The 19793-nt window shown below is 37.4% G+C and overlaps 2 protein-coding genes across 6 annotated transcripts in view; one reads left to right on the top strand and one right to left on the bottom strand.

Moving 5' to 3' along the window:
* LOC110829690 (protein phosphatase 1 regulatory subunit 14B) overlaps positions 1–19793 on the top strand; it is a 144929-nt gene that overhangs the window by 8379 nt on the left and 116757 nt on the right. The window contains exon 1 of one of the 2 annotated variants that reach the window (XM_087351988.1): positions 17399–17735. The exons of the other annotated variant lie outside the window; for it this stretch is intronic. Coding sequence (XP_087208114.1) covers positions 17640–17735 — 96 coding nt within the window. The 5' untranslated portion in view covers positions 17399–17639. Of the gene's footprint in view, positions 1–17398; positions 17736–19793 lie in introns of those variants that run through there. 2 annotated transcript variants of the gene reach the window in all.
* LOC110829676 (uncharacterized) overlaps positions 1–19793 on the bottom strand; it is a 50949-nt gene that overhangs the window by 7344 nt on the left and 23812 nt on the right. For 2 of the 4 annotated variants that reach the window (XM_087351976.1, XM_087351977.1), the window contains exons 4-7: positions 10712–10846; positions 8883–9143; positions 8022–8279; positions 7052–7145 (exon numbers count right to left, since the gene is read on the bottom strand). In XM_087351976.1, coding sequence (XP_087208102.1) covers positions 7052–7145; positions 8022–8279; positions 8883–9143; positions 10712–10846 — 748 coding nt within the window. The remainder of the gene's footprint in view (positions 1–7051; positions 7146–8021; positions 8280–8882; positions 9144–10711; positions 10847–19793) is intronic. The other 2 variants (XM_022063663.2, XM_087351978.1) reach the window with 2 other exon arrangements.

Genomic DNA, 19793 nt, shown 5'->3' with positions numbered 1-19793 from the left:
ATTTGTTTTTATCTTTAAACCTATTATAGTAACAGAATATACAAAAATATTCTTAGGCCTTTGTGTTATGTGGTAATCCATATTTGCCACATTTGTGTTTAAACTAAAATCACCTTATTAATTTTTGTAAGAACTCAATCTCTCCCATGCACACTACATGCACTGCCCATCTCATCCTCCTTGATTTTATCCTGGTAATAATATTTGGAGGGGAGTACAAGTTATGGAGCTGTTCAATTCTCTCCATCCTCTCCATCGATTCATCCCTATTGCATTCAAATATTATCTTCGGCTCCCCGTTTTGAAATGCCTTGAGTTTTATGTAGTCAGACTGCGTACCAGTGAAAATATTCATAATTGGATCACTCAGATTTTTAATTATTAATCTTTACTATTTGAAAAAAGGAGATTTAAATCTGTGTACTTTGGGTCTGCCAGTTAGACTTTAGCTCTGGAGATGGACTGCATATAAGCCACAACATAATCAGTAACATTAATGTATGGAATATGTACTGACAGATAATACTGAAAGGAAGTTTGTGCGCTATTTTTATACATTACACCATCAAGCAATGTTGAAATGCATTTGCTGTTTTCTTATTGATCTTATAGGCAAATATTACTCCTACAAAGCCCAAATATTTGGTTGACATCAATGAAACTTTGTTTTAAGTTAAACATTGTGTAAGTTATTTGTTTAATGAAGATATCCGTCTTCTGGGTTATTGAATATTCTTCGCCCTGACGACGGAGGCAGTATGACCTCTGAAACGTTGGTAAACATCAACCAGACTACACAGCGCAACAACCCAGAAGACAGAAATCTTCATACTCATCGCCCTGATGATGGAGGCAGTATGACCTCTGAAACGTTGGTTAACATCGACCAGACTACACAGCGCAACAACCCAGAAGACAGAAATCTTCATACTCATCGCCCTGATCTCGGAGGCAGTATGACCTCTGAAACGTTGGTTAACATCGACCAGACTACACAGCGCAACAACCCAGAAGACAGAAATCTTCATACTCGTCGCCCTGATGATGGAGGCAGCATGACCTCTGAAACGTTGGTAAACATCGACCAGACTACATAGCGCAATAACCCAGAAGACGGATATCTTCATACTCATCGCCCTGATGACGGAGGCAGTATGACCTCTGAAACGTTGGTTAACATCGACCAGACTACATAGCGCAATAACCCAGAAGACGGATATCTTCATACTCACTGCTGTGAGAACCTCAAGTCTTACATATTTGTTTAATACTTGTGTATGTTTTGAACCAAGGACAAAACCATAATAATTTATTTAATTTGCTCGGTTCCTTAAAATATAGGCCCTACTTAAAAACTACATAACATTATGTTATAGTGCATTCCAAAATTTTTGTCATTCAAAAGTATAAATTGAAGTAAGGAATACAAACATTTAAAGCCAAGCAAAAAAAGAATAGTCTTACTGATTTTCTGCTCAAGTAGTGAATGCAGATTATGCAGATTGGTTTATGACTACTAAAATGCAGTAGAATCTTTCTGGTATCTACATATGTACAGTTTAACTCATTCAAGTCAGAATAAAAGTAAATAGAATCTTGCTATGGAAATATAAATTGTGCTGTGGAAAGTAACAAGAGAACTTTCTATAATGGGGAACATACTTTGTCTCAGGAGTACAAATGTACATACAATTATTTTAAGCTTATTGAGCGTTAAACACTGGATTTTCCCATTTGATGATCTGGCATTCATCTGAATACAATGAGAAGGGGCATGAACAATCTGTCAAGGCAGCTAGTAATCCTGGTAAGATTTTAACTGGTGACCTCCTGAGTACAAGTCAAGAGTAAATACTGTTACATAAACTTGCTTGGTGAATAAATGGAAAAGCACAAATGTGCTGTTACTTTTACAAATTCCAGGGTGCTAAATTTTCAGCAATATAAAATTCTAAAAAATCTTTAGCTCCCAAGTTATTGACTTCTTAGTTCTGTATGACATAGTTGGCCCTTGTTTGGTAAGTGCACTTTCCTTCTGCAATCATTTTTGTTCTCTCCAAAATAAAATATTAATTAGTTAACACGCTAGTTCCATTGCACTCTGGCCTACACTGCTTCAAACATTCAGTTTCTCCCAGTAAAGCAGAAACTGAAACTGTTGCGTGGGAGTAGCATAGACCTCTGTTTTGGATAAAAACTCTCTCAGTGACTTAAAGAGGAGTGGAAACACATTTTTAAAATATATCAGTTGTCACAGTAAAACAATGCCACTCGACAATTCTGACAAATTATAAGCAGGCATCATATATGCACACGCGCGCACATACATAATGTGTATACACACGAACTGTCCTGATCCCCATTTTTTCATATAGCATAAAAAATAAGGGCTCTTATGAAACTTGTTTAAAGGTATATGAGGTTTTTTTTATGAAATTTAAGTGTTATACACTTTTATAAAAAAGTGCCATTTTTTGCATTTTGAAGGTTTACTTTCTGATAAAAGATTATTATAAAGAATAGCCTCATTTCAGTTACATCTGAGTATAGGCATCTTTGCTTTATTTATTAAGTTCAATGTAATTTTTACAGTCACTGTCTTCAGAACATATCTCCTAAAGGAAATACATATATAACATTAATATTTGTTTTTATCTTTAAACCTATTATAGTAACAGAATATACAAAAATATTCTTAGGCCTTTGTGTTATGTGGTAATCCATATTTGCCACATTTGTGTTTAAACTAAAATCACCTTATTAATTTTTGTAAGAACTCAATCTCTCCCATGCACACTACATGCACTGCCCATCTCATCCTCCTTGATTTTATCCTGGTAATAATATTTGGAGGGGAGTACAAGTTATGGAGCTGTTCAATTCTCTCCATCCTCTCCATCGATTCATCCCTATTGCATTCAAATATTATCTTCGGCTCCCCGTTTTGAAATGCCTTGAGTTTTATGTAGTCAGACTGCGTACCAGTGAAAATATTCATAATTGGATCACTCAGATTTTTAATTATTAATCTTTACTATTTGAAAAAAGGAGATTTAAATCTGTGTACTTTGGGTCTGCCAGTTAGACTTTAGCTCTGGAGATGGACTGCATATAAGCCACAACATAATCAGTAACATTAATGTATGGAATATGTACTGACAGATAATACTGAAAGGAAGTTTGTGCGCTATTTTTATACATTACACCATCAAGCAATGTTGAAATGCATTTGCTGTTTTCTTATTGATCTTATAGGCAAATATTACTCCTACAAAGCCCAAATATTTGGTTGACATCAATGAAACTTTGTTTTAAGTTAAACATTGTGTAAGTTATTTGTTTAATGAAGATATCCGTCTTCTGGGTTATTGAATATTCTTCGCCCTGACGACGGAGGCAGTATGACCTCTGAAACGTTGGTAAACATCAACCAGACTACACAGCGCAACAACCCAGAAGACAGAAATCTTCATACTCATCGCCCTGATGATGGAGGCAGTATGACCTCTGAAACGTTGGTTAACATCGACCAGACTACACAGCGCAACAACCCAGAAGACAGAAATCTTCATACTCATCGCCCTGATCTCGGAGGCAGTATGACCTCTGAAACGTTGGTTAACATCGACCAGACTACACAGCGCAACAACCCAGAAGACAGAAATCTTCATACTCGTCGCCCTGATGATGGAGGCAGCATGACCTCTGAAACGTTGGTAAACATCGACCAGACTACATAGCGCAATAACCCAGAAGACGGATATCTTCATACTCATCGCCCTGATGACGGAGGCAGTATGACCTCTGAAACGTTGGTTAACATCGACCAGACTACATAGCGCAATAACCCAGAAGACGGATATCTTCATACTCACTGCTGTGAGAACCTCAAGTCTTACATATTTGTTTAATACTTGTGTATGTTTTGAACCAAGGACAAAACCATAATAATTTATTTAATTTGCTCGGTTCCTTAAAATATAGGCCCTACTTAAAAACTACATAACATTATGTTATAGTGCATTCCAAAATTTTTGTCATTCAAAAGTATAAATTGAAGTAAGGAATACAAACATTTAAAGCCAAGCAAAAAAAGAATAGTCTTACTGATTTTCTGCTCAAGTAGTGAATGCAGATTATGCAGATTGGTTTATGACTACTAAAATGCAGTAGAATCTTTCTGGTATCTACATATGTACAGTTTAACTCATTCAAGTCAGAATAAAAGTAAATAGAATCTTGCTATGGAAATATAAATTGTGCTGTGGAAAGTAACAAGAGAACTTTCTATAATGGGGAACATACTTTGTCTCAGGAGTACAAATGTACATACAATTATTTTAAGCTTATTGAGCGTTAAACACTGGATTTTCCCATTTGATGATCTGGCATTCATCTGAATACAATGAGAAGGGGCATGAACAATCTGTCAAGGCAGCTAGTAATCCTGGTAAGATTTTAACTGGTGACCTCCTGAGTACAAGTCAAGAGTAAATACTGTTACATAAACTTGCTTGGTGAATAAATGGAAAAGCACAAATGTGCTGTTACTTTTACAAATTCCAGGGTGCTAAATTTTCAGCAATATAAAATTCTAAAAAATCTTTAGCTCCCAAGTTATTGACTTCTTAGTTCTGTATGACATAGTTGGCCCTTGTTTGGTAAGTGCACTTTCCTTCTGCAATCATTTTTGTTCTCTCCAAAATAAAATATTAATTAGTTAACACGCTAGTTCCATTGCACTCTGGCCTACACTGCTTCAAACATTCAGTTTCTCCCAGTAAAGCAGAAACTGAAACTGTTGCGTGGGAGTAGCATAGACCTCTGTTTTGGATAAAAACTCTCTCAGTGACTTAAAGAGGAGTGGAAACACATTTTTAAAGAACATTAGGATATCATACAGTGAGTTCTTTCAATCGTGGGGAGATATTGCACAAATTTTTGTGATCCAGCTTTACTCCCAGGGAAAGAACCCTGAACAGGACACCAGGTGGCCCCAGAGCTAAACTGCTTCATTGTGGCGAAAGGAAAAACCCTACCCTGTCAGGAATCAAACCCTGGACATAAATTCCATAGCCTAGTCACTTAACTGATTGAATTATTGACATACAATTTTTGGAATAGTAGTTCTTAATACAGATTGCATAAGTGTAATATTTATGGCAGTAAGTATTCTTTAGGACAGGATACCAATTTACATACTGGAATATTACCAAGAGTCTGTGATATTTAAATGAGAAATTTAGGTGTTTCTTTATCTCACCTCATGCATTCCTTTCTATACTATCATGAAAAAGTTTATTATTATTTTGATTATAGAGATTGTAATAACCTCTTATGTCAGGGGTTACCAGCCTTTCAGGATCTGAGGGCCACATTCACCCTTTCTTATCAATTTGTAGGCTGATGGATTATAAAAGAGAACAATGAATTGAAATTCATTAAATTTACTAAAATGTTACGAACTTATTATAGCAAAGAGGTTCATATATTATTTAATAACTATCTTCATCAAAATCAATCACTGAAATAGTTGGCATGTGTGCGAATTATTTATATTTCTAAATCAGGTTTAAATTTCGTTGTTACATTTCACATGCGTCTCATTAGTAAGTTGCATTCAATGTCTAGGTCTGATAATCTGAATCACCCATGATTCCATCACGTGGCGAGCTCTCCTCACCTAAGAATACCTGATGACCTGAGCAGACCAGACTGGAGTGGACATAGTGTGCTGGGCCACAATCATTTCTACAGAATTTTATTTTCTTCTTCAAAGGCAAGCAGAGTGGAAGGAATGTGCACCGTCCATTTAGGTTCCTACACTCTGAGAGCTCAAATAGGAAAATCCCAAATATATTTGTCATTCACAACTGTATACCAGGATTGGCTTTGCTTTGGAATGAAACCTGCCTCCAGTGTATGATTTTATAGTAGGAATTAGTAATTCTTCAGGTAAATTATCACTAGATATCACAAACGTTGGGAACTTGATATCGGTAACCTGTAGCCCATAAGTCAAATCTGACCAGTTATGTTAAAAATGGATGCCCTTGTATGTCTATTCAGTTTTCTCACTTCATATATTTTCCCCAGGCCATCCAACCAGCAACCTCCACTAAAAGAAGAACTTTACCACCACCTCTTTCCTGACCACTCGGTGACCTTCAGAACCCTCCGGTCACTCAAAGATGTCTTCCATCACCTCTTCTCCTAACCACATGGTTGACGAAAGCTATTTGCATTCCCTCTTTTCCTAATTATGTGGATGCTCGAACTTTTATTCATATCTTCTCCTACCGATCACATGATCTAAGATTTATCAGATTTCTGACATTTTTGTTTGATTGTTCCCAAGTTTATTTAATTATACATAATTTGTGTGACACAGAATGAAAGGATAACTGAAATTTGTCTAGAATGGGAACAGAAGCTGTCATCCCTATTTTAAGAAACCATCGTAACATTTTCCTGAATGATTTATGAAAACCACAGAAAACCTCACTCAGAAAAAATTAAATCCTGGGACCTTGCAAATATGAGCCACGTGACTGCAGCGTTCAGCCATGTTGAGTGGAGTGAGGGGTGAAATAGAAAATACTAGGAAATTAGTGCTCAGTAGCATTCTTCAAGGTCACCCACTAGTTCATTGGTAAAGGTGTTAAATTAAAGTCTGAGTGATGTGAGCAGAATAGAAGAAATAACCTTAGTCACGATAGCCATCACAGCCATCCATGCAGAAACCTTTGAGGTTTCGATGACCTTCTGGGTTGTGCTGTGTGCCAGTGTTTAAGAGAAATGTACCGCCTCTGTCTCGTGAGGGAACACAGGCAAAATACAGCATCATCAATGCTTTTCATGTTAATCTGAACAAATTTACACATTGAGGCAGGTTTCACTGCATGATGGATACCTATGTACACTCATCTAAAGCTTGGACAGAGAACAGAGTTGTGCAGAGATGCTCAGTTTCACTGTCAGGCACCAGGCAGCAGCAGTGTTGCAGAGAGGAGAAAGCTCACCCAACTGCTGACTCTTAAGTGGTACATACTTGTATTTATAGTGATGTATTCCTTTATATTTGTACCTGTCTGAATCTGCAACTAATCCATTGTCTTTGTGATTAAAAATGTGGCTGCTTTGATCTGAAACAATAATATCAATGTAATAAACTTATAATACATCCCATTTAACTAACTAACTAGCTAGATGGCTTACCGAACCCGAAGGTTCGTCACCGAATTAACCGAAGCCCTCCACCAGACCCTGTCCTGGGCCAACAAAATCCAGTCTCCTTCAACTCCTATCTCCCTTAGATCCCGCCTGAGATTATCCTCCCATCTACGTCTAGGTCTCCCCAGAGGTCTCTTAACCTCAGGCTTCTCAACCAGTACCTGGTGCACACATCCCATTTAAGATTTACAAAACATTATTTAGATTATTTTTAGCAGACTGTCATTTAAATAACAAATTAATTTCGTTCTGATGATGAAACAAACATTTTATTGAGACCTCCGTTGTTAAACGATATAATACCGTGGTGAAGACATATCTTTATTCTGCAATGAAGTATCGTAGCCCATTTTAAGCTGGGTTGTTATTTGAAACATCTGGTACCTAATTGAGCTCTGGGAATATTTTAAGTGCATGAAAAATTGAACTTGCATAGTGTGTGACCATCCTTGCCCTTGTCTGCTAGGTAGGATGAAGGTAGAAATCAAAATATTTTATGGGAGCACCCAATGGGCAAGATATCTGTTCTGTTCCTAAAGACAGAATGATAATGAAGATGTGACGTACTGCTTAACAAAGAATTCAGATGATGGTGAGGATTGGTATTTCTCAGGCTTTTACTTTGCACAAAGTTTAACTTTATCAGCTGTAAGGAAAAGTTTACAAAAAAATCCACATTGGATCCATCTGCTTTAGGAAACATTGCCTTACCGCTAGGTATTCCAACATTTATGACAGTGAAAATATTAATTTACATAACTTGGAAGTGCAATATGGATCTCGCTCACCCTTATATTCATGGTTATTTCCACCCTGGAATTGATTCACAGGGCCCTGGTACGTGGCTGCGTGGGGCAACTGTTGTTGCTGGTAACTTTGCCACTGAAGGTTGTTGCTGTTGCTACCACCACCGTATTGCGACCCCTCGCCTTCTCTCCCATACAATTTATTTCCCTGTACCTGTGACTGCTGTTGACTGTTTTGGGATATAGGAAATAACTTTTGATTATTGCTGAGATTAATGCCATCATTGCTGGGTTGAATTCCTGGAAGTGAAAAGGGAACATCTAATGAGATGATAGAAATATGCACATAGTAACATGTCTATGATTTCACTAAGGTGCTGGCGGGTAGCTCAGTCAGTATAGAAACTGGCTTCGCGGTCAGGGTTCGGTCCCCGACTGAGGCAGACGATTTTCTTCTAACCCCTGTGCCCAGACAGGTTCTGGGGCCCACCCATCCTCCTGACCAATGGATACCGAGTCCTTTCTCAGGGGTAAAGTGCGGCTGGGGTGTGCTACTGACCACTCACCCCCTTCTATTGCGGAAGTTGGGAATGAGGAGCTGTACCTCCTCTCCCCTAATTTTCAACATGTAATGGGATGGCTTTTACTGGCAGTATGTATTGTAAAAAAGATAAATTATAGAACAGTGTATTTTACTACTTTGAGCATCATTTCTGAGGGATAATTTTTATATATTGTAATAGTCATAAGCTCACTTAATGAAACATACATGTAGACTGCTCATTTTCACATAACTGTATTATCTTAAGGTAAAGAATTCATTTATATAATCAAATAATTGTCTCACGTAATTGAATATCAAACCAAACCAACTTGGATACTATTTTGTGAAGAATTGCGTACCTCCATATTGCTGCTGTTGCTGAGCTTGTTGCCAGCGTGGATCCTGCCTGTACAGTGGTGCAGCACCGCTGTACGCTGGCAGTTGCTGATTGTTTATTGCAGATTTAATCATCTCTTGCTGTTGGTGCGGCATGTTGTTGTACGTGGGAATCGCCGAGAGTGGCCCACTTCCACCTGACTCTTTGTCACTTAGTGCTGACACGGTTGGCAGCGGTGGAGGTGGTTGCGTAGTTCCTGTAACGCCGTCTATCAGTGTCCTACCTTTTAACGACATTGCTAAATCAACATTTTTAGCCTGATTTGTTACTAAAATGAATGAAAGAAAATATGAATACATGTTTTGTTACAGTTAATGTTTAAAGCGACATTAAATTTTGTAGATCAATTACGTTGCTTCAGATAAACTTAAAAGTATAGGGCCCGAACGTAATTTGTAATTGCCCTGTTTAAGTTTATACATTATAATTAATTGCACAGATATTTACATTGTATCATAACGTTTGAAATATGATAACAGGGCACACAAATGTTAAATTTGCAGGTAGCTGAAAAACCACAGAGTACTTAGTTTCACTTGCCTAATTAACAAAAATGTCAGCAGTATTAGTAGTGAAATTGTTACTGCAGGTACAATCATGAATTTACATACATTATTAAATAAAATAAAAAAAATATTAATTACTGCATTCCACAACTTCAGGTACAAAATATGATTAAAAGTTACAGGACTGCCGGTGATTACATAAGTAACAGATAAAAATATAAGTGACAGAATACTTGAAGAAAGACAGTTAAATAAAACTGGAATAAATTATGATACCTGTGTCAAACATCTTGACAGGAACGATGAAATAGTTTTAATAATGAAACTATAGGAAAGAATACAAACGTTGTGTGTTCGTTACATGTGTCGGAAATATCAGTTTCTACATTTCTTCAATTCCGAAAACTGGTAGCTCATGTGGTCTGCCATTGCAGTTTTGTTTTCATGTTTGTGGTCTGACAAGTAACTAAATTGATTTTATAAAAACTATATATCTTTAATTGATCTTTAGAGAGTATGGCGGTCATGAAAACTAGCAATGGCTGGGGGTTCGTCGTGCTGACCACACGTCACCCTGTATCTGGTTGGATGATCGTTCACCTCTGCTTAGGCATGTGAACGTGAGGCCAGCAGTCAAGCTAGTCGGCTTTGGCTCTCTGGAGCTGTTACGCCACGGATTTAATTTTTTCATTGACCATTTATTATGATTGTCATTCTTTTTTTCTGGGTTCCAGAAATTCAGGATTTTTTTCTGGGCCATGCAGGAAGAATCACGTGTCATCTGCAGTCATTGTTTTTTTAAAGGATGGGATTTTTGTAGATCAGTTCTTGAAGTTGTCGGACAGCCAGCCTCTTATCTGTCTCCGCTTCCATTCTGATATAAGTAAACCTGTGTGTTGTATTAATTGTTCACTTTCAAGCAATCTGCTATAATATTGTATAAATGTGTCTGATATTTTTCTGCGGTTCCGCTAAAGTTTAATGTTGATTGTCTGTTCCAACAACCTGAAACCTAGGTTCTTTTTACAAGGAAACAAAACCAACTGAATTACACGCGTCTGACACAAGATTTTGCAGTCATATGAAGCAATGCAAAATCTTCAATCTGTTTAGTTAATTGTGAGAACTTTGTTCCTTGCAATCCGAGTGCCTTAGAGGGAATGCAGTTGTGTTCTGAATATTATAAATTGTAAACTGTAAATATAGATTATACTCACTTCCTTCCATGTGTGATATATCTCGATAGAATTATTTTTCTAAGCGCGAGTTTAAAAGGGTTAGTTACCTAAGTCTGGACAGTCCAGCTCCAGTGCTTCGTCACTTCCATCCGCACACTGTGGAATGCCGTCGCAAGCGTTGTAGATGGCGATGCATTCTCCAGAACTGTGGCATTCGAACTGGTACCGACTGCAGCGACGGCCTGAAATGCAGTGACTTTTATTTTACACTGTCAGTCAAGGGTTTTTTACACCATTTTGTATAAAATATTTCCAATTTTTGTCATCTTATCAGGCTATTTGTTTATTTTTAGGTTCAAAGCACCAAGTTTATTAACGTGTAACTTTCCTAATTTATTTATATGAATTCTAATAAACTCTCAACTGGGATTGGTCTTAGGAATTGGTGAGTGGGGCATTTACCCAGGGTACCACACTGAAGGGGGTTTCAAACCAAGATCAGTATTTTGACCTTAATGCATACTTTGCTTTAACAATGATGGTTTAACGTAGTGGCCACGCGGTCTGAGGCGTGGCCCTTGTGCTGCTTGGTCGATGGGATCGTGGGTTCGAATCCCACTCAAGCCATGGGTGTTTTTCTGTGTTGTCCTGCCCTGAGTACAGGTAGAGGCCTTGCGACAGGCCGATCCCTCGTCTAAGGAGTCCTACCAAATGTCTAATAGATCAAGCCAACGAAAACTTGGGACCCGCAGTGCTCAGGAACTTGAAGAACGGGTCGTTCCCAGTATCCCAGTACGTTTAAGATTAATTTTTCATTCCTCCCAAATACATGTGAATTTCATTTAACACATTTTCACTGTATTTAATTGGAACATAAAACAGCAGTGCAGAAGTGTCAATCTGATATGCATACAAAACTTAAAATTTTTTAAACTGGAACATATGGGGCTACATATCGTGTAAAATCTTAGAACTGAGTCAGGCTGCTTGAAGCATCAGAAAGGATCGCTTGAACCAAGGAATGTGCGCGCATGCGCGTGTGGTTGGGTGCGTGTGTCCCGTTCTGACTTGAAAGAGTTTACCGATTTTTCACAGAATTTAATATGAAATGGGAGGAAAATCCTACCGCAAACGTTTTAATTCCATTCAACTATTTTGGCTGACGCATTATCACACGTGTGTGACAGAAATATGCATTTTTTTGCAGATTGGCGGAACAATGTAGCAGTCAAACTTTGAGAGATGAATTACTGGCATTGGGCGTGTAAAATTTTAATGACGAAAGATCACAAAGAAACCTAAAAACTGTTCATGGAGCGTTGTGTGGTAATTCAACAGTTACAAACATAGGACATTGCGAAATTTTGAGGTTAAAGGACGCTGCTGAGCGATCGGAAGTGACGTCATCTATGAGACACGGCATGCATGAGACAGGTGGAGAAATGAGAACGGATGCGAAAAACAATGACGGATCGTAAGGGAATAGCGGTGTTGACGCGTTTGAAAAACTGCTGACAAGGAAGTAAACAGATATTGTAGGCCCACTGTACAATAGGTAACGTTGTTTTCGGTATGAAAAGGGCAGGGCTGAATGAAGACGGCAAGAAACTTTATTTATTTTTGTATTCTTTCTCACTCTGGTCGTAACTGTACTTTGTGAGGAAAGGAGCGGCCGGAGTTGTGCAAGTCAAGGTCAAACATGACTCGAAGTCCCCCTGAGGCCGTCTGTACAGCGCTCCATTCGGTCATACGCCAACGTTGAGGTGTTTGTTTTGTTTGTAGGCTGGTACTGGAGTTTTTTTTTCTCGCAGTTTGTACGATGACCCAAGTACTGTGTTGGCGGAAGCTGTTTGAACCGTCTAATATCAGGTTTATTTAATTTCCAAACACGTCTCTGATGAGTGGCTAACGCCCGTGCGTCGTGTTCGGAAAGTCTCGAGATGTAATCTTGGCTGTCCTGATTAATTATTGAAAGGCGATTTAAAAAGGCAGTGGTTACAGCGAAACTTTACTAGCAGAAAACACACTTCAAAATGTGCAGTCTCTAAGTAAGTAAGACCTTTTTGTTGTCCTGAAACTTCTTCTAGAATTACGTCTCGCAACCTCCATGTTATCTCGGTTAATTTCGTTTTGGTTCTGTAAACCATTTCAATTTAGTCTGCTTTCTCCTGTCTAATAACTTTCCTCTTTTTTAGAAAATAGTATACACTGTCTTTGGTTAAAATTTTTATGCTCTGTTATTTTACCAAGCCTTGTTGATGTCCATATTATCGCCAAGGTTTTTCAAACTTGCACACCTGAGATTCTGAACTGACTCTGTTTCTTAACTTCTGCGTCGTTTATTTTCTAGATATCAAACATTGTTGCCTCTACCCAAATTTTGCAGCCAACAAGTAGTGTTCAGTTTAACAGTCGGTCTCCAAAGGACGAGAAACCAATTGTATTTGATTTTCATCTGTCTGTGAAGACGTCATCAGTCAGTCTACTCGTATTTCCGGGATTAACTGGGTGTCTGGGAAGGGGAAACAGAGTATGGTTATATTAATGGGTATATCTCATCTGAAAAGTCAACGTAGAAGACCCAGAAAGAGGTGGGAAGGTAACATCAGAGTGAATCTTAGAGCGATTACATTGCGAAGATGGGAGATGATGCAGATAACCTCAAAATCGTATCCAGCAGAGCGGAAGCTACTTCCCTCTGTCGGAGCTGAAATGAACGAGGCGTTACGTTTTGAGCAGGCATTTGTTTAATGCGAGCTCGTCAGGCAGAGACTGACAGCTAATTTTTATAGGGGCGGTGCTCGGACTTTCGAAAACGCTGTGGCCAGTAGACGTCACTGAGCCGTGTTCTTGACGTGCGGAAGATACACGATGGCAGCTACTGAACTCCACAGTTTACATTCCAGAATTAATGGGTTTTAATATTATTCGTCAAACAATTATTGCATGAAGAATTTAAGTATTGTCCTAGTATTTTGTGGAGGTCACAGAAATTCTGTGCGAGTTCTTTTACAAACTAGGGGAATGTTTCCTAAAAATCGTTCTTGGTTCTTGTCGCATTTATTGAGTTTATAGAGCACAGTGTCAAATGAAAATGTACCCGTACGTCACGTTTACGAACGGAGCACAACAATTACAGACAGTATGCCTGCTGATTCACTGCATTTCTGTAACCTAACCTAACCTAACCGTGATCGTAGGGAACTTTGTAAGAAATACGTCAGTGTGAACAGAATAGTATTTTACAGCAACAGAAGGTTTTCCAGAGACAAAACATAAAGCCCACTCTCGTCTCACACCGATTGTTAACTATGCTGTTAAAACTATATTTATATTTAGGTGATAAAATGCATTGTAGCATAGACGTCAGCGGTATGGACTTGTCCGCAGATGGTCCTGTTCGACCCCGGCCACAATTTTGTTATGTAAGATGTGAAGTTTTCACGCCGACAAGTACAATGAATTCTTCTAGGGCTACCAGCCGTACCCTGAGGACGAGAAGATGGTTCTCGAAACATTGGTGTTTTCTCCATTAAAATACCTGAAACGGCTGGTAGCCCGAGAAGAATTCATTACACATTTTTGTTAGTTTGCAATTATAAATGCTTTATATAATGTTATTTCTATTGTTACTGCTTGTTATCAGATATTCTTTCGTAAGAACTTGGTATTTACCTACAGATTTTGTCAATAAATTTGTCGGGTATAACCTCAAAGATACGCACAGTCTTTAACGTACAAATAATACGTTGTGAGCAGTTTGTAGCTAATTTTATGGCCTGTCACTGTCCAGAATAATTCAGATGTTCCAGCTTTAAGGCTTAATTAGCTAAATATGACCCAGAAAGGCAAAATATGACCTAATTAGTTATGAAAAAATATTCGCTAAAATTTAAAAAAAACGTTTTGCATTTTAATCATGTTATTTATTTACATATGCATGTACAACTATTACATTACTTGATTTCCTAACAATTTTAATCAAAAACCTCAGTCGCTTTAAGTTGTAAATGCCTCGTTTTGGATCAGAATCAGATGTTGAGAATACGTGTTCCTATAAAAATAAGATGAATTTTAAGATTTCAGATTCATTAATTACAAATAAATAAATGAACAAAATTCAAAATATTAAGTACCTCTCTTCATTCTCCTTTCTTGGCAGCGTTACAATATATAAGGATTTGCATTTTGCTTGCTTTGATGACTGGTTTGTGGGCTCAAATTATTTTTATATTTTGCCATATCACAATGTTGTTGAACATTAAATCGCTTACCAGCTGTAACTTTAACTTCACAAAGTTTACAGAGCAGAATTGTACCATCAGAACTAAAATATCCCTCGCCAAAATCTTTAACGAAACTTCTTAACTTCGCACTTTCAGAACTTCACTTTTGACATCTTAACTAACTGAAGGATTCGCTGTAAATGTCTGAGAAATGTAGTTACAAGTAAGAATTATATACCCAAAATATAACCAAAAATATTAACCCTTTGAAACCAAAGCTCGTCTAAATATTATTTAATAAATCAGCCCGTACCGCGAAGAAAACACAACGCTTCACCATTACTACGATCAACTGGTTGACGCTGTTTAAGGAAATAATCCCTTTTTACACTGAAAACAATCCGAAACCTATACATACAAACGCATATTTATTAACTGTATAAAGCAGGTGGTACATATAGTTACCACTGTTTTCGCGTGCGTCGTCTTATTATTACTGACTAGCAAATTAAAACGTGTACTGTTTCGGTAACGTCCATTAGCATAACGTATTAACAGATTTATTGAAAATTAATCAACTGCTTAAGTTGTTAAGAAGGGCATATAAACAAACAGACAGCAAGATTATTTTATGAAGACGTCGAAACATGCGGGCTGTAAGCCACTTGTAACATAATCTGACGCTTTTAAACCTAATGAGTTGGGGAAACATTATTAAATAAAGTAACAAACTGTAATTGTGATGTATGGAGTTAGCAACGAATCGGTCATCTTCTGCCAGCATCCTGGTGTCGCAATAACGGATTATTGTTGATTCTAAATTTTGAAAAATAACTGTGAATGTACAAATTTTTTCAAACCAAGGCGAGATTTTAAAAAAAAAATCTAAATTTTTTTCTCAAATATCAGCCGTTTATGAGATATTTGATACTTTTAATGCCTGAGAGGTCTTAGTATCAGCTTTAATTTCTCGCATTCATTTGTCGAAGTGTTCATCAGAAAGAGACGTCCTAATTCTTGATTTGACGTTTATAAAGATGAACGGTTTTATGCAGGTATTGAGAAATACTGACATTAATGAAACTAAATGATTATATAAGATGACGAATTTTCGTCATGGAGGGGAACAGAATATTACGAACGATGTACACCTCGCTTAAAACAAATCAGCTGATCGTCGGCTGAGATTCTCTGATACAGTCTTCTTGAAGTTAAACCTTGATGCCAAGACCATGGAGGATATTCGTAGAAGAGTGATACCTCGTGTCTTGGAGGCTAATGATAAGAATTATGCTACCTCAAGGACAAAGCAACTATCCATTGGACACGACGTTTTAACATGTCGTCTTACACCACGAAGCATAGTGCTTGTCGAGGAGCTGATTGTCGTTCATCGAATCAAAAATTCCAGGCCTGTTAACGAAATCTTAAGGTTCTGTTACCGCGTTCACGTACATGATAAATATTAACATGTACGCTGTTTTATCTAAAGAGTTTATGTGACAACGAGTGAAACGTAAAACTTTATAAATGGTATAAAAGGTTTTAAAAAAGCGATCCTGTCTTATTTTAAGGCACTAGACCAACATGTGCTAGGGGACACGGAAGAACTTCGCGAGGCATCTGAGGATAGCCGGCGTCATTGCCGAAAACAGAACCAGGGACCTCCGAAATACGATGCATTAATGCTAACACCGAAAGGCGACGTTAGATGTTTATGAGATGATAAAGTTGCGTCATATTGTGATAAATATATATTTGTTTAAATCTTGTCAGTCTAATCACAATAAAATTCCTATTAAATATTAAAATATTACTAACATTTAAATATTTAAAAATATATTAAATGATATTCTCTATCGAAATGTTCGATTTTACATTAGATCATCACTTTTTACACGACATGTTTCAGTTCTAAAAGAACCATCTTCAGGTGTATAAAATTATATAAACTTAAATAAAATTTCTTAAATGCAACTTTTAGTCAGATGTTTATCAGATTTCAAATTTCAAATGATGTTTTCTTCCAGATTTTATTGTATTTTTTAATATCGTATTCGAAGTTGTTCTGTATGTACGTCGTGCTCAACATGATTTTGTGTGGGTGAACGTTTTGTTGTTGTTTTTGTATCATCCAGAAATGAAATTGTGGAGGAGTTATGTCCGTCTGGAAGCATTGCTGTGTTTGAACATGTTAGTAATATTTTAATATTTTATAGGAATTTTATTGTGATTAGACTGACAAGATTTAAACAAATAAACAAATAGTTAGATGTTTAGTTAATTAGTCCGAAAAAATTTAATTTGTTTAATTCAGGTAATGGTAGGCCTGTATAATTATTCGGTTTACCATCTTTCTTGGCGTTTCGTTATTAGGTAGATTTAAAACGTTCTTAAGAGGGAGGATACAAAGTTTTCAGCTGTTCTGACTGGCGTACGAATACAGCGATTGGTTCACCTCTCTCTGCAGCCAGAAGTCACCAGTCTAACACTTCGCTGCCTGGCAGACAGTCACTCAGTCCGCGACGAGCAGGTCTTTGCATAGTGGATAGGCTGTTTAATACTTTTCTTACACAGGTTACACGTAAAAACTGTCAAGTTAATTACTGAAATCAAGTTTATTTTGTTATTAATAGAAAAAATTTGAACGAAGTGACGTGAAAATAGTTTTCATGCAGATCATATTGTGTCTTATATCTTGTATTGATAAAGTCGTAGCAGTTTTAGTAGAAGATTTTTAAATTTTTAAATTTTTAGGACTAGTCTAATTTGTTTTTTTCAAAAAAGGAATCAACAACGTTGATATAAAATGACGTCAAAGTTCCGTCGCGTTCCTCTCTTCAGCTGCAGTGATGGAAACATTTGTTTAAGCTCCTACCCTCACTATAGGCCCACTGCGTGCAAGGTAAGTTAACTGCTGATGACAGAACTCTTGTGGTAGAAAAAGTGCGTTCAGAAAAGTCGCGTGGAGTTGATTATATCTGGGCAAGACAGTCATGTGGGACCAATTAAAGATTAAATTTGACATCATGAGATCACCGGACAGAGTGCAGAATGTCGTGTCCGAATTGACAATTTTAACAGTTACAAAATTTTCTGTCGAAACTCTCGAACCCCTGCCCTCTGGGTAGACAGACGTGACTGTCTACCACTGCAAAAGACTAGGAAATAATTGGGTTACAGAAACTTGTAAATGAAGCCGAATGTAGATTTACATCAGATCATTTGTATGCTGACTTATGTGACTGAAAATGAAGTTAAACTTTCAAATAACAAATTGTATAGTACACGATTTCTGCAACAGTAGTTTTAGATAATGAACTTCGTGACGTGAAGCTCGTAGCTTTCTCTTCGTATTGGAAGGAATCTAATTTGAACTTTTGAATCAGTTCCGCTCAAATTGGCGGACAAAAGCGAACATCGAGTATCCAATTAACATTTTTATAATTTAGTAAACATATGAATATAGACACACACTCTGAGACAGGACTGTGTTTGTCTCAAAACAAAGATCTGAGGGAGATATTTTGGGTTAAAACATTTGAATGTTAAGAACCAGTACGTAATGTATCGTCTTTTGTTATAAGTAACCTCTAAAATTTTTCATCCTGTGTTACGTACATGTTTTTAGTATAAAGAAAAGCTCGTTTATGAAAAATCTTAAAGTGAGCCTAAGTTTTAACCTCGTATTAAAATTTGAGAAGTTCTTCAAAGATGTGGCCAGCTTCGTAATTTCTTCGACAGAAATTTTCTTTTATCGATGTAATGCATGGACGTATAAACACGTCCTATACTGACTTTAATTTGATCAACCTCATGAGTATAATTTGTTTTGGAATAGAAATGATGTTACTGCCTGAATATACGCAGGTTAACACATAACTCACTTATTTTTTAAATAAAGTTGTTCATTTATTTATTTTAACTATTTACTTTTAATTACGTAAATATCTAAATTAGATGGCAAATGTTTTTTTTATCATGCGAAGTGATACAATTTACGTATGTAACTTATCAGTGGATCGCAGATTGCGATCCGGCAGGCTTACTTATTGGGTTGCGTTCATCTTATTTGGAACACGGGATGGTATCTGTTAACATCGATATTGTTACATTCCTTTGTTTGCAACGGGCCGTTCCCCTAGTAAGGAATTTTAGATACATATAGTAGCATTTAAATACCATGACAATAAATATCGTTGAGAAAAAAATTAGGTGTATTAATTATAATCAGTATTTTTTTTTATTATTTAGTGTTCTGTGTGACGACAGGTCCATATGAACAGGATCCTTCCATCCTTTTCTCGGACTGGGACCTGTTCATATACGTTCTTGGCAGATGATCCAGAAGTGGTTTGCCATTGCCTTCTTCTGTGTGTGAATGGAGTAATTGTTGGGATGCCACGGAGGAAAACTCCGTGTTGCATAGACCACGGCCTTGCCCAACACAAGTTATAAAATCGAACCCGAGACCCCAGGATTACAAGGCCAGCGTTCTAACCGCTAGACCACCTCATCTTATTATTATTTAGTGTTCTGTCTGACGACAGGTCCATATGAACAAGATCCTTCCATCCTTTTCTCGGACTGGGACCTGTTCATATACGTTCTTGGCAGATGATCCAGAAGTGGTTTGCCATTGCCTTCTTCTGTGTGTGAATGGAGTAATTGTTGGGATGCCACGGAGGAAAACTCCGTGTTGCCTAGACCACGGCCTTGCCCAACACAAGTTATAAAATCGAACCCGAGACCCCAGGATTACAAGGCCAGCGTTCTAACCGCTAGACCACCTCATCTTATTATTATTTAGTGTTCTGTCCGACGACAGGTCCATATGAACAAGATCCTTCCATCCTTTTCTCGGACTGGGACCTGTTCATATACGTTCTTGGCAGATGATCCAGAAGTGGTTTGCCATTGCCTTCTTCTGTGTGTGAATGGAGTAATTGTTGGGATGCCACGG

This window comes from Zootermopsis nevadensis, unplaced genomic scaffold (assembly GCF_977971745.1).
Source record: "Zootermopsis nevadensis isolate Lab colony 2312 unplaced genomic scaffold, Znev_1.0 Znev_ptg000020l, whole genome shotgun sequence".
NCBI classification, from domain to species: domain Eukaryota; kingdom Metazoa; phylum Arthropoda; class Insecta; order Blattodea; family Termopsidae; genus Zootermopsis; species Zootermopsis nevadensis.
Note: the sequence above shows the minus strand (reverse complement) of the source record. Positions and strands in the feature narration are given on the sequence as shown.